This window comes from Crocuta crocuta, unplaced genomic scaffold (assembly GCF_008692635.1).
Source record: "Crocuta crocuta isolate KB4526 unplaced genomic scaffold, BGI_CrCroc_1.0 scaffold17, whole genome shotgun sequence".
NCBI lineage: Eukaryota > Metazoa > Chordata > Mammalia > Carnivora > Hyaenidae > Crocuta > Crocuta crocuta.
Window position 1 is genome coordinate 5,955,174 of NW_027532041.1, and position 15,531 is coordinate 5,970,704.

General features: G+C 34.1%; 1 protein-coding gene across 3 annotated transcripts in view; it reads right to left on the minus strand.

The window, feature by feature from the left end:
• Positions 1–333: 333 nt before the first annotated feature.
• Positions 334–15,531, minus strand: part of CWC22 (CWC22 spliceosome associated protein) — a 64,993-nt gene continuing 49,795 nt past the window's right edge. For all 3 annotated transcript variants that reach the window (XM_077776364.1, XM_077776361.1, XM_077776363.1), the window contains 7 exons: positions 13,416–13,476; positions 9,603–9,680; positions 8,787–8,939; positions 7,239–7,366; positions 5,628–5,729; positions 5,312–5,532; positions 334–1,177 (listed from right to left, as the gene is read on the minus strand). In XM_077776364.1, coding sequence (XP_077632490.1) covers positions 591–1,177; positions 5,312–5,532; positions 5,628–5,729; positions 7,239–7,366; positions 8,787–8,939; positions 9,603–9,680; positions 13,416–13,476 — 1,330 coding nt within the window. In that variant the 3' untranslated portion in view covers positions 334–590. The remainder of the gene's footprint in view (positions 1,178–5,311; positions 5,533–5,627; positions 5,730–7,238; positions 7,367–8,786; positions 8,940–9,602; positions 9,681–13,415; positions 13,477–15,531) is intronic.

Below are 15,531 nucleotides of genomic sequence, written 5' to 3' on the forward strand. Positions count from 1 at the left end.
TCCTAATTATAAATAATATAACTGTATATCTGTTTAAAAGACTAACATACCTTTAGCTTCATGAAAACAATTGTTAAAATTACACATACCTATCTTGTTTAAGACGTAATATGAAACCTGAAATAATTCCCGTTTTTAAAAAAAGGTAACCCCTAAAAGAGGTTCATGGCATCTCATAACAAAGCAAAAATGTTACACTGAAATGGTTCACCTATTTTGGTCTCTGGTTTTATATATATTAATGTATATAAGCCACTAATAATTCATTATAATAGTTCTATAAACCATTGGAAACACCAGGAAAAAAATTTTTGTCAATGAAAAAATCACTGATTCAATGAGCATTTGATCATTTTATTAACAAAATATAAGCAAGAATTACATCCCTCTCTGGTGATGCTTTTCAAATAATTTTATGTGGAGGGCCTTGAGATGTGTCAATTATAAAACATGTTTAAAATGAAAAATTTTTAAATGTACAAATACAAACCAGTACTTTATACAAGAATTCTCTATAAAGTTCGTTAATGTAAAAAATAATTTGTTTCAACTGAATATAAGGCAGATTCAGTTTCTGTAATTTTGTAGCATTACTTTTTTTGCTTTGTTGGAGACTTTTCTCTTCGCCGGTCCGGGTGTTTCCTGGATTCTCTGGAGGGTTCAGAGTGTCTGCTAGATTTTTCCCATCGCTTCTCAGCACCATTCTGACACCTATCCTCATCACTTCTAGAACCCGAATGTTTTCTGTTCTTTTCTCTTGACTTTGACCTATCTTTTCTTATAAAACGTTCACTGTCCTTATTTCGGTGCCGGTGCTCATTTTCAGAAAAAGAATTTCTTCTCTCTCCTCTCTTCTTTTTGGGATCACCATGCTTATTTTCCAAATCTGTGTGCATTTCTTGGTCTCTGTCATTCATGATTCTACCATAACTATTTCGTTCAGAAGGGACACCTCTGTCTGCACTGTATTTTGTTATGGGATTTCTCCAGTTTGGCTCTCTTGAATTTTTATCTTTATGTTTTTCTGACCTTCTTTCTCTTTCAGTCCTTATTTCCTGATGCCTTTGCTCCAGTCTTCTTTCTTCATGTTTTCTATCATGTGTGTGTTGTTTCCTGATCAATTTATCTACTTCTTTACTTCTGGTGTTCCCTTGTCCTTTCTTTCTTTTATCTTTAGCTGCACATATAAAATGAAACAGTTAGCTTTTATTTTAGTGCTTAATTTCATAATTTAACAATGACATTTATTGATCCATTTGCAGGTTTATTAATTCAGATAAACCGGATGCAAAACTAAATTGGTTGAATGGAAAGTCTAATGACAGTATTTCACAAGATGCATAATTTTAAGAATATATAACCTATCACCATTAGTTACTAAAGTACTGTTTTGATCCTTAGATTCAAAGAAGTAAATGGAAACTTTAAATAAACTATAGCAAATGTAAATTTTTTTTATAAAGTGAGTAGCACAGTATATTTCCACTTACAAATTTTATTCAATAACAGAAATTCCAGCCCATGTGCGTTATGTCATATAAAGTATTGTCAGATCTGGTACATTAATCATCAAAATACAGTGATCACACATGCCAGCAATATCCCTCCCTAAAGGAAGGAGAGTGGGATGACTGGTCCACTGAATAGCATGAATATATATTTTTCAAATAAAAACCTCTTCCTACAAAAAACAATAGTTCTGCTATCAGAGAAGCACTAACTGCACCAGAAAGAGAAGCAATGTTATGACATAATCACAGGCTATGTGAGAGCTATGAAGGCTTGATTTCTGAGAAAACTCTTTGGAAGAGGCCTAGAACAATTTAATCTGATTGAATCACAAATATAAATGTTAAATAATCACAGTGTAATTTTAAGCTATAAAACAAATTTAAGCACTTTATCTGTGTGATTTCTTTTGGGTACATAAATCAAAGGTGCTGAGATGACCAAAATTTCTGTCAAATCCATATGCATACAGAAAGAAGAAAATACGGAAGAAAGGTGCCTACCTTCGTTCTGTCTCTACCCAAATCTCACTGCCCCAACCTGTATTTCTTCTGCCAAATGCCTACCCTTGGCATAGTCCATTGGTTTGCCACTAAGGATTTATTTCTCTGGTTCCTATCAAGCAGTTCAGCTGAGCAGCAGCTAGCCAAGCAGAAACCATCTGGTGGTGTGCTAAATCAACATCTCTGACCCTACTCCATGCCACTTTCAGACACGAGAACCCGAGCCCCACCATAATGTGCAATCTGCCCTGTCTTGGGCGTTTGCTTCACAAGTTTCTAATTTGGAGGTAGTTCATACTGCTTTTATGCTGTTTAATATTTTACTAATAAAACTGAAAGCTTTCTACTGAAATTGTATGATGAGGCAAACTAATTTTGAATCAGCAAGATCCCTTATTGAAGCAATTCATGCTGTGTTCTCATCTGTTCTCAAAACAGATACCATGAAATAACAAATTCTTTAGAATTAAGAGGTGAATATTAAATGAACAATGTTAATATATTTTAATTCAAGAATAAGACTTCCTGTGGACAAATGGAACCTTGCTCTGATAATTTAAAACACCAAGAGTCCCACAATTCTGGCTGCCATACGGTACATAATACACTTTCAAGTGCAACAAGCCAGAGAACCAGAGTGTAAAGATCAGTCTTTCAACCGACTAAGACTAATGGGAAAAGTGATACTTCTCTGAAATATGCATTAAGAAGTAAGAAGAAATGACATGCATTTTGGACAATTAGACTATGTCTTACTCAGACTAAGATACTATGATGGAAGAAAGCAGAGTTAACCCTGGGGAAAACAATGGAGACCTTCTCAGAAAACAGCACATTTGAAAATCCTTTACTACAGCACTTCCACTTCCAGAGAGAATGGAGAAAGCTGTGGAAGACCAGAAGCCCTCCTGAAAACAACTAGAAGTGCCAGATAAAAATTTAAAATCTTCTGTTTAAAGGCACTAAAGATTATGAACAACTTGAGATGTTATAAAGAAAGGAAGTGTTCAAAAAAAGGACAGGGGTATGCTGAAAGAACACAGGGGTTAACTTGAAGGAGCTCCTAACTGCTAAAACTGAAATGATCTGAACAACAAAATAAATTATAGCACCGGATTTTATTAACTCAGAGAATAAGATAAATATCAGTGAGCCCACACTGATAAAATATACAGTTAATAAATAAATGGGGACTGAGGGACAACTCTTTCTTACAGAAGAAATTCAATTACTAAATGTAGAAGAAAAGAGACAAACATGAAAGTCACATTTGGCAAACACCACACCAGTAAGTATTGCAGACAAGATCCAAAGATGGATGCTAAACTGAACAAATTATCTCTCTACAAGACATTAATTTACAGAGAAAAGGAGTTTCCAGAAAGAAATCCAGCAGATATCACCTTAACCCAGTGATCAAAGTTAATGTCATACCAGTATTATGAACTCCTAGATAACATGCACTAACAACAAATCATTTCTACGGTATTCGTCCAAAAATGCATTACCTCATTCTAATCATGTAAAAACATCAGACAGATCTCCATATTGAGGAGCATTCTAAAACATAAGTGACCAGAGGACTTCAAAAGTATCAAAGCCTTTAGAAACAAGGAAAGCCTGAGAAGAACTATCATAGGCTACAGAGGACTAAGGAGAAATGCACGTAGGATCCCGGAACAAGAAAAAGGACATTAATGGAAAACTGGTGAAATTCAAATAAGATCTGTTGTTTGTTTAATGTGTTGTTTCAATGTTAATTACCTGGCTTTGATCAGTGAACTATGATTATGTAAAATGCTAACACTAGGCAAAGTTGGGTAAAGGCTATATGGGAATTTTCTGTACTATATTTTCAACTTTCTTGTAAGTCGAATAAGAGCCAAGATTCAAGAGAAGGCAGAACCATAGAGACATAAGCTGATATTCTATAGCCGCTTGCTCCCTGCAGATATCTGCTGATTCAGGGCTGCTGCTGAGGGACAGAGAGAGCAGTAGAGCTTTGGCAGCTGCACAGGGCTGGACATACAAGATTGGAACAAAACAATTTGCAATATATATATGCAACAAAAGATACATGTCCAGAAAAACCTAAAGAGCTCCTACAAATTTATAGAAAAGACAAGTTAATAAAACAAACAAACAAACAAACAAACACAAAGAGGGAGTAACAAAAGACTTGAAAAGCCATTTAACAAAAGGAAAATGCCCAAATGGCCAATAATAATATAAAATAATGCTCAATTTCATTAGCGATCAAGAAAATGCAAATTAAAGTCACAATGCAATACCATGACTTATCTACAAGAATAATTAAAATGAAAAAGATAGCCAAGTGAAGTGTTGCAAGGTTGGGAGCAACTGGAGCTCTCAAACATGGCTGATGGGGGCGTAAACTGAAATAACCACTTGCAAAACTGGCCGTATCTACTGAAGCTAAATGTACTTACAACCTACAACCCAGAGATTCGCAGTGACTCTCTAAGCACACACCCAACTGAAATGCATATATATATGCACATATCAAATATGAATAAGAGTATTCACAGGAATATTTATAAATCTAAATTGCTACTGAGTAAAAGGGATGCTAAACTGACTGTAGCATATTCATATAGTGGAAACTAAACAGCAAAAAGAATGAATGAACTATAACTAAATGCAATCTCACAAAAGTGATTGTGAAAGATAAGCCAGACATAAAGGAGTTCATAAAACATAGAGTGATAAAGTTAAAAGCAGGCACAACTAATTTATGGACTCACAAATGAGAGTAGTGGCTGCCATGAGGCAGTGGACAGGAGGAGTGGGAGTAGCTGGTAACTTGTTATGGACAGCTGGTGCATGGATGTGTTCTCCGTGAGAAAATTTCTGGAGCTGTACACCTATCAAGTATGCACTCAATGCATGGCACATGTCAGTAACTAACATAAACCCTCACTAATTAAAGTAAAAAACTAAAACTTCCTTACAATATAAACACCAGGAAAGATGTAAGCTGGATTGCAGCCATTATGAATGTGTGGTATTTCAGTCATCACTCAAATAAATATTTACCAGTGAAATATCTTCATTTCTATGAAGAAGATCCCAATAGCCAATCTTAGCATTATAAATGATGTAATTCACTACAGACTCCAGCAGTGACAGATGATCATTTATATTATTAATTGTGGCTTTTAAACAACTGAACTCTAAAATAATTAAGCAATCAACTTATTTTCTTCCCTCACTGTAAACATCACCAGCAATATACTTGTTAGAAAAGAGCCCAATCAATTATAAATGAGTTTCAGTACCTGAGGCAGAGCTGTCACTACTGCTGGATGAAGAATCGCTCTCCTCACTGGAAGACTCCGAACTGCTGTCACTGCTGTCCGAATCAGAGGCAGAGGAGTCAGACTCTGAAGATGAGGATGCAGAAGAGGAAGAGGAGGGGGAGGACTTATTTGGCTCAACATCTGGTTTCTGTGCCACAATGACCTTTGGTGTATTTTTGAGATGCTCGCGCAATTCATCCCTAATTAAAGATACAATCCCTGTTAGTTTCTGCTTCAAAGGCAACTGTGAGATAATTTTATAAGATGAAAATAAAATTCTGAAAATTATCCTTACGTTAAACCTCCAAGTCCTATAGAAGTGAAGAAGTTGATGGCAAACCGAGTGTTTCTTGGATTATCTCGGGGTAATAATCCTTCAAAAAATGGCTGTAGGGTTCTAAAAGAAGAAAAAAAATGAACAAAAGAGAACACATTGCTTAAAGATTAAAAGGCAAAATTCATATACAGTCATTTCTCAGATTTTCTATGTATTACTAAGTTAAAAAAATACAATCAAATAGGTGATTTATATCATTTATTAGGTTAGACTACATGCTATCTACATGAAACGAGTAGGGTCAAGTCATAATTTACTATACTTAATTTCTATAATTGTATAGCAGAGGATTTAAAAACCTTTTTATACACCACACACATACTGTACAACATATACAAATGCGTGTGTGTGCGTGCGCGCACACACACACACACAGTATGTGAATGTATATAATGAAAACTAAAGACAAATCTCCTCTGTTGTATATATGTATCCACAAGCATGCAGGGACAGCACTATGCATGGCACTGGGGTGTGGGGAAAAACAGTCAACAAAAGGGAGAAGTGATGGATGAAGACTGCATGTAATTACTAATTTCTGTGGAGGGGAACAAACAGAATACATTAACAATACAAGGTGGTTTGGATATGTCCTTCTGAGTGCCACATTGAATGAATAACCAGCAGACTTAGGACAAACTGTTTCACAGAAAAAGGTGACACACAAGAATGATGAAGAGTTTTGCTGGACAGACCAAGGGAGGGGATTTCTAGCTCTGGAAACAGAGCAATATTGGTCAGGCTGTGGAGAGGGGGGAGATAAACCTGGTGAAGGAGCTGGAGACCAATAAGTAAGTCTTTGAAGCCAAGGGGAACAGAAAGAATAGCACAGAGAGGGCATGTTGAACCCAGAAGAGAAAACTGTGGAGAAGAGGAGAAGGAGCTGAGGAGCAGAGATGATGAAGATTAAGGCAGAATGACAAGAAAGTGAGAAGCCACAGTGAGGAAGTGGTCAACTGTCTAAGTGAGGCTGGGAAGTCCCAGGCCACGAGGACTGAGAAAAAGTACTTGATTTGGCAGGCAGTCACTAAGAAGTCTAAAAGGACGATTTCAGTAGTGTGAATGCAGTAGAAGCCAGTGTGAGTGGCAGGTGGCAATATGAATAAACAGGAAATAAGAAAGCTGGGATAGGGATTACATGATAATCCTGGAATAAGACCCTAATTCACTGTAATAACTTGAACAATTACATGACTGAATCATCTGTATATATTCACAATTATCTACTGATAACAAAAAAATTAATATTCCAAGGTTCAAAATTAGGGTTAAAAATGAAAATAAAACTGTAAGTGCTCACTACTGGAAACTTCCAGTGGGCATGCAAAATAATTTTGTGTGTTCTAACTAAATTCAAAGAAGTATTAATTATGTGCTGTCTCTACTGGGACTAAAATCCATCAGTAAAAGTTACAGGTTGTCCTCTGCCATAGATTCAGAGTAGTAATGGATGAAGAAAGTCCTAGGGGCTTACATCTTGTTTTTATGACTAAGGGTGGACTTACGTCCCTAAATTGGAGGAAAATTCCTGAGTACAGTAAAAATAAAAGTGCATAATGATAAACTTACTCATCCTTTAATCTTGCATTAAGTTTAGGAAGACCCATATATTCACACAATTCTTGGAAAAATATTTTAACAAAAATTCTACTGGATGACGTAGTGGTTTCTTCACTCAGCTTTATACATTCAAGAACCTGAAAATTAAGATCAAAAAAGACAAGTTTATTTTGTTCAAAAGATAAAACAAAATTAACAACATTGATAACTCTACGTATCTCTGAAGAATTATCTGTGAATATCTTACTTTGTCCTAATAAGTATTACTTCTTAGCAAGGTTTAAGACTACCTCTCTATGCTAATTTTCATAATGCTAAGATGCTACAGAAATAGAATTCTTTCCTTCTTGAGTAATGTGTTTTTTATAGCAGAGATATATTCTGCCATGAGTATATAATACTGAAGCAAAGATTACTAGCTCCTAAAACTCAGTCATCAAAATATAGATGTCTAAGGGTTTGGGGCAAAATGCCACTTAGAGCATCAGGCTATAGTTCTGTATAGTACATATATGACCAGGGTAAAGACAGAAAGAGTGATGGCTTGTTCTGAATATTAAGATTGAGGCTTAGAAACTGAAGCTCATGGAGAGAGGTTTTAGGACAAATAAATATAAAAGTAACCTCCAGTTTTTATGAGTTCTGTGTTCCAGGAACCCATTCGCTTCGATTGTTTAAAAATGTGATTTCATTTTCATTCCCAGAGGGAAAAGTAAAAAAAAAAAATTATTATGATTAGGCTCCTAGGTAAGCTTACAAAATGCCTATTAATGCAGCTAGACATATTTAGCACTTACAGTATTACAACAACGTATCCAATGTTTATGAGCTCACTTTGTTTCTTCACTCCATCATAGTATCAGGTTGTGGTATGCTACAGTATGACCCTTTTCTTTCTTCCCTCTTGGATATAATGTCTTTCAACTTCACTTTTCTCATAACCTATCGCTTTTTATTTTATATTAGCACTAAGGGCATACTTTACCTTATATATTTCATCTGAAAGCAGACATCGTATATAATTCACTCTTTATGGCCACTATCTCTCTCAAGTGACTGGGCACATAGCTAGTAATTAAATGAATGGTTGTTGGATGAACAACAGTTGTTTAATAAATGCGAGCTTCATGAATGCATTTCCAATCCATTTTTATACCAAGAATATCTTATCTTGTTCTAAATACCTATGACTACGTGATATATGACCACCGAAGTACTGATGTATGTGGGTATCAGTGTGCATGCATGTGTGCACACATAGAGAATAAAAAAAATCTATCATTTTCCCTGAAAACACCACTAGCCACCATTTTCAAAAAGCACTGTGATGTTTGGACTGTTAATATCACTCAGGGTGGTATTTCTTACACTTATATATTATTTACTTAGCTTCTCGATCCCACGTTAAATGAATATAACCTCAAAGATTGCCATTACAGGTATACATTTCATTTTAAAGTACATTTCCTACACAGGAAAAGTACGGCTATATACTTAATACCTCTTTGAGAATAACAGGATTAGAACGGAAGTATAAATATCGACCCGTCTACTTACACTCCATGGAAGTGAATCAGTGTATAAAAGGTGAGCAAACATCTTAGCAACATTTCTCAATTTGTTTGTTTCCAAGCGATGGATGGTATCATATTGTTCTTTGAATATACTTTCAAAGGATTCCATGTATTCTTTCTTTAGCATGCAAAATCGCTAATAAAAAAAAATTGAACGTCAGTACACTAAAAATTTACTGTCAATACTATTATGAGGATATCAGATCCTCCTAAATTTATTGATCTAAAATTTTGTGACATAATATTTTATATATCACATCAATCTTTTTGTGCTGCATGACAGAATGCTCAAAAAAGAAGTTAATATATGTATATCATCCCTTATTTACTTGGGATTTATACGCTGAAACAAAATTATACAAGTAGCTTATCATAGACACATACATTTGCATAGTATACAAATATATTTCTCTGTGGGTAGAGTTTAGATTTAAAAACTTATTTTAGCTCATGCTCTATTTGTGCTGCCTGAACATGCACTTGACTTCAAAACTGCTTTGAGATTTTGAAAAGGCAACATTTAATTGTCCTCTTTCGGAAATTGTTACAAAGCATATAGAATTTCAAAGTTCTGGAAGAGTCCTATGCAATGTTAAGGCACCACAAAATGAAGTAGGAAAGGAGGAAACTACAGAGGATGGGAAACCTCAGGAAGGGAAGAGCAACGAGCTTTTAACAAAGATTTGCTATTGTATTAGACCAGACCACAGAGCAGACACAGTAATTCACAATATTCATGTTAAGGATTCCCTTAGTGACTCTATTAAATTCCAACAAGAAAAATGAGGCTGGAACTCACCCCAGCTAATAAGCCAAAAAATTTCTCATATGTCCTTTGTTGGGCACAACAATCAAGTATCATGTTGCAGAGTTCTTTCTATTTGGAAAAAAATTACGTTAATGATTCAAAACACAATGAATCCATGCTATATGATATTTTATCAATATGCTACAGACAACCTGAATTTTTAAATAAGGTTTTAAATACACAAAACATCCTAAGCTTTGTGAGCTTAAGTTATTAAGACAAAATAAAAAATTCAATCTATGTCAAGCCTATAGTTTTTCAAAGCTTTCAGCGTGGCTGACAGTTTCCAAGGTCATCTATGCTAATTAGATTGATCATAAAAATCTCAATTCAAATTAAGTATTAACCACTTCAAGAAACTCTACTATATGAAACAGAAACACCAAGAAAAGGTTGAATAGACTGTATTCTAAAATGGTTCTACACAAAATTTTTAAAAATATAGGTCATCAATATACCTCCTAACAGTTTAGGTATATATTTTTAAACACAATTCCTAAGGAATATATTTAACTAGTTTAAAAAAGGTAGAACATGAGTCTTTACATAGGTATAAATAAGCAGAGCTACAACGTTAACTTAAATGACATTCTGGTTAATAAAGAAAAAATGTATTTAAAAGAATAAAGAAAAAAACACCACTGTAGTTGGATTTTCTAGCCTCAAAATAAATGTTATGCATATAAATCTATTGATAAATCTATACAGATAGGTCAAATCATTCCATAACTGCTGGAATAATATATTGTGTAATCAGTTATTTATGTGCCTTGAAAATTCTTGTATAAAAAGTCTGTTGAAATAGGGGAGTCTGGGTGGCTCAGTTGGTTAAGCGTCCAACTTTGGCTCAGGACATGATCTCCTGGTTCATGATCTCGTGGTTCATCTCGGGTTTGGGCCCCGTGTTGGGCTCTGTACTGACAGCTCAGAGCTTAGATGGGGCCTGCTTCAGACTCTATCTCCCTCTTTCTCTGCCCCTCTCCCACCAGCACTCTGTCTCTCCCTCTCTCTGTCTCTCAAAGGATGAATAAACATTAAAAAAATTTTTTTGAAAAAAAAAAATTCTCTTGAACTAATAAATGCAAGAGTAAATCCATAAATCCAGGACTAGGAAATACCATCATCACAAGTTATTTATAATTTTAAAATATCCAAATGAAATATGTATTAATTATATCAATTTCACTGATGAAGAAACTCAGACAACATGGACACATCAATGGAGACAAAATGAAAATAGGCATATATTCATTCTCCGAGGACTGCTGTAGCAGTGACTGAGTATCTTTTTCTACAAAACATCTATCAAAAAGTTACACATTATTTTTTTCCAAATATAGTAACTATAACTTTCTATAAATGGAAAGCCAGCCTGTAAAATATAATATGTGCCCTTTCAGTTCAGTTTTACTTGTATTTAATTTTATCTTTTTATTTTCAATTAGCAATTATGACACTTTGTAATATTTACAGCATAAGATGCAACCTAAGTAAATATTGTTAATGTTTTCAAAACTTAGGTCTACATATATTTGCTGCACATATCTATGTGCAAGAGGGAGGAAAAGGGCCCTAAAGCAGCATAGAACGGATACTCTAGAACTGGGCTGTCCAGCGTGGTAGCCCCTAGCTATATGCAGCTGATTAGTTAAGTTACTTAACATTACATAAAATTAAAATTTTCATTCTTCGGTCACACTAGCCACATTTTCAGTCCTCAAAATCCATACGTGACTAGTAGCTACTGTACTAGACAGTGCAGAATATAAACATTTTCATCACTGTAGAAAGCTCTATTGGACCACACTGCTCCAAAAGTTGATGATCTACTTATAAAACAATCTACTCAAAGGACTTAATTCACAATATGAGAATATTTTTAGATGTCATTACATTGCTAAATTATTATTTTTTATGATTACTCACAAGTTACCTCAATTAAATAAAATGCTTATCAATGTGTAAGTTCTGGAAAGATGTACTTTGTCAAAATTTTAATATAGTAATAAAAAGTTAAAATGAGTTTTTTCTGGGTTCTGCCATATTATGTTAATTTGATACTAAAATGTATTTTCAACTCTTTTTACCAACATTGTATTTTACAAGAACATAAGAGTTAATCAGGTTTTAAACAATATAACATAGTAATATACTGATAGCAATGCTAATAAAGCCAGTGCTACTTGCAAAACAAATTACTTTCTTCCCTAGACTAAATGCAATTATAAGTGTTATTCCCTGTGGCTTAGAATAATTAAATATTTTACTATTTTAATTAAATATTATAGCAATTTTAGGAGAGTCTTTTGATTGCATGAAAATAGATGCACTGAGTCACTCTTCCAAATGCTATCAAAATATGTTGAGGTTAGTTCTATAACAACTATCCTCTGAATTAATGTTAATAAAACATATAAGGACATAATCATACTCCTCAAATAATGTGACAAGATCATATAGTAATTTCAGTTTCAATTATAATTTTAAAGGTTAATTCTCTAATTTATTTCCTTTCAGTGGTGACACATCAGGTACACCCAGGGTACAAATAGGTACACTGTTATTAATGTATCAATAAATAAGCTTTAAGAGGGAAAAAACTTGTTAAATTTAAATAATTTGTCTCAAAATTACATACCATGGCATTTCAAGAAGAAATCTATAATCTAGAACAAAGGTTGGTAAACTTTTTCTATCACAGGCCAGGCAGTGATATTTCAGGCTTTGGAGGCCATATGGTCTCTGTTGCAACCAGTGAATTCTGCCGCTATAGGGTGAAAACAACAATCCACAATCCACCGACCAATGGTCCTGGCTGTATTCCACTACAATTTTATTTACAAAAATGGGCAGTGGGCCTGGGCCACAGTCTGCCAATCCCCATAACAGATCATATTTAATGCGTTAAGACAAAGTACTCACACCTAACGGTAACGGCTCAGATAGTCAAGATCTTTTAGAACTAGAAACCAAACAGCCTAGAGTTGATATATTCGCTCTGGCATCTCTACTGGGTCTACCACATGTAAAAAAAGGTGTGAAAAACAAGACCCCAAAAGCCTTGGCTCAGGTTCCAAGGATTTAAAATGTAGATGGGCAGGGAGCAACACACACAAGAATGCAACTAGAAAAAACACCCAAGATAATCTACTCAATCCAGTCTTTACTAGCTCTGGCATTAGGGTACCATGATACTTTGAACAGTGAAGTATAAGACTAAGAGTCCTATATATTAAGAGAGGGCTAATATGTACTTTATGGATCATTGAACCCCTGAAACCTTGTAGAGTGTCTGACATGTGGTATACGGTAAACATAGTTTGTTGAACTAATGAATGAAAAAAATGATACAGATTTTTCTATACACAATTAACATATATAATTAACATAATGTAACAACATGTAAGGTGATGTTTATAATCTCTGCCACAAGAGAATGCTTGAGCACATTAAGTAGATGGGCTAGGCAATTCATTAAGGAACAAATTTCTTATTGTATTTAGGCCGCCTATTTGATTTATAGGCAACCACTCAGAAACGCATGTAAAGTGTAGTGGTTCAGAGATACTTCTTCCTTTTTTCCACATCCCATTTAAGCAGCCTATTTAATTCACTGCAATGAGCAGCACTCATGAAGCACACTAGGACTCCGTGTTAAGTTACTTTAAAATTTTAAAATATCTACATTAAAAAAGAAGAATATCCAATCTGAGTTATAGTTTCAATTCATAAAACCTATGAACTATCTTAAACATTTTTAAAAACTACATATTTCCTAATAGAAGAAAAAAAGCATTAACTTACTGTTTGGCTTTCAGGAAACTCCATTTTCAGCAATTTGTGAGCACATTCTTCAAAATCTAAGCTATAGAGATAAAATGGTCATGATAGGTTAAAAACTTGTGGCATAAACGATAGCCCTCTTTTATAAACAAGGATCTTTAAAAATTGTTTTAAATAACTTTTTTTGCAATAACTTCACAGTACTCTACTGTGTATAAACAAAAGACATAATTCTTAATTTTACAAAGAATAAAGTACTGGGACACACTACAACGTGGGTGAACTCTAAATTACCCGAAGTGGAAAAAGTCAGATATAAAAGACCACAGACAGTATGATTTCATTTATATAAAATGTTCAGAATAGGCAAATATATAGATAGAGAACGGACAAATTTTATCTCACTGCTAAATATTTTCACTTATCTCTGACCCATGTCAGGAAGAGAGAAAAATGCTCCAGAGCCCATCATGACATCTAGTGCTTAATCCCCACAGTTACAAGTTATCTTGAGTCATACTCAAATGCAGTGCTTCTACAATTTCAAAAACTAATTATAAAAATAGTAAATAACCAATATCACTTACAAGGAAAAAAAATTTGCTTTTATGCCATATAAGTTACGTTAAAAATAATTCTAATATGCTAAAGAGAATTATCAAATTCAATGTGAATTCAATTCAGGAATAATGCTAATATATTTGTACTCTTTGCAGAATGTTCAACCTTTATTATTTTTAATTTTTAATTTTGATTTTTTAAAAAGGTTTATTCATTTTTGAGAGAGAGACAGAGCATGAGCCGGGGAGGGGCAGAGAGAGAGGGAGACAGAATGCAAAGCAGGCTCCAGGCTCCAGGCTATCAGCATAGAGCCTGACGTGGGGTTTGAACTCACAACCTGTGAGATCATGACCTAAGAGGAAGTTGGACACTTAACCGACTGAGCCACCCAGGGTCTCCATCAACCTTTATTCTTTTGATGACATCAGTATAAAATAATCAGCTGCTGAAATGATTATGAGTTTAGTTTTATAGTTCCTTTGTATTCCTCAGCTTCTGATACTTAATGAGTTCATAAGCACAACAGAACAATAACTCAGGATGGTAAAATGTAATGGAATTGAGAAAAAAACTATAATGAAAAAAGAAATACATCAAAGAGAGATTTTGCAATGGGTAATATTAAAATATCTAGCACTAAGATTAAACTATTAAACTATAGTTGATAAACTTCAAGAATATAGCAATATTACCAAAAAGTATTTTGAAAAACACAGCATTTTCTTTTCTAGTTTTAACTTTTTTAAAAAACCAAATTAGTACGCAGGAATAAACCTTTGCAATTTTTGAAAAATGAGCCAAGTAGCTAAGGAAAATATTTTACAACTCTCCTTTTATCTAGTAAGTACCAGGGAGAAAGCTAACTGTATGATAGTCTATTTTCCTTCTTGTTTTATTTTAAAAGTATTTGGTAACTCCCTATATACCAAGATTATTTTGCAGTTGCACTAAATGTAGATATTAAATGAACTAAATTTGTTTGATGTTTCAGTTATCTTAGGTTACTAAATCAAATGAATTACGGGTTTAACACAAATATATACTGAGGGAAGGGTAAAGAAAAGATTTTACATGATGCTAGTTTCCAAGCTGTGTTTACAATGGTTTTGTTGATGTTTCCAATCTAAGAAATTTTGATGGGAAAATGATAGTCCCACCTCCTTCTGATGCTCCAGCTTCAAAAATGTAAAATCAGAGTGGAACATCATTTGAAGCAAGAATAAACAGGAACACCTACTTTTCAATAACAAAACCAACTGTGTTGTTATATATTTTATGTAAATGAGAGGGTCATTTAGGAGTCAGGATAGTAACAAAAAGATAAGGGTCTTGGTGGCATCAGTCAACAGGTCTAAAAGGAAAGGAAGAAAAAAAATAAAATCAACAAACAATACAGTTGTCAGACCTTCCAAGGTCTGTTCACAAGATTTCCAAAAGAAAACCATATGATTCCCTCAAAGTCATCTGACTTGCTGAGTTATATTCCATTCTTGATTTATATTATATTTCGAAGAGATTGGTTTACTATAAATGTAAGGCTACCAAAAACTGGAAAAAGTAGACACAAAAAGTCTAT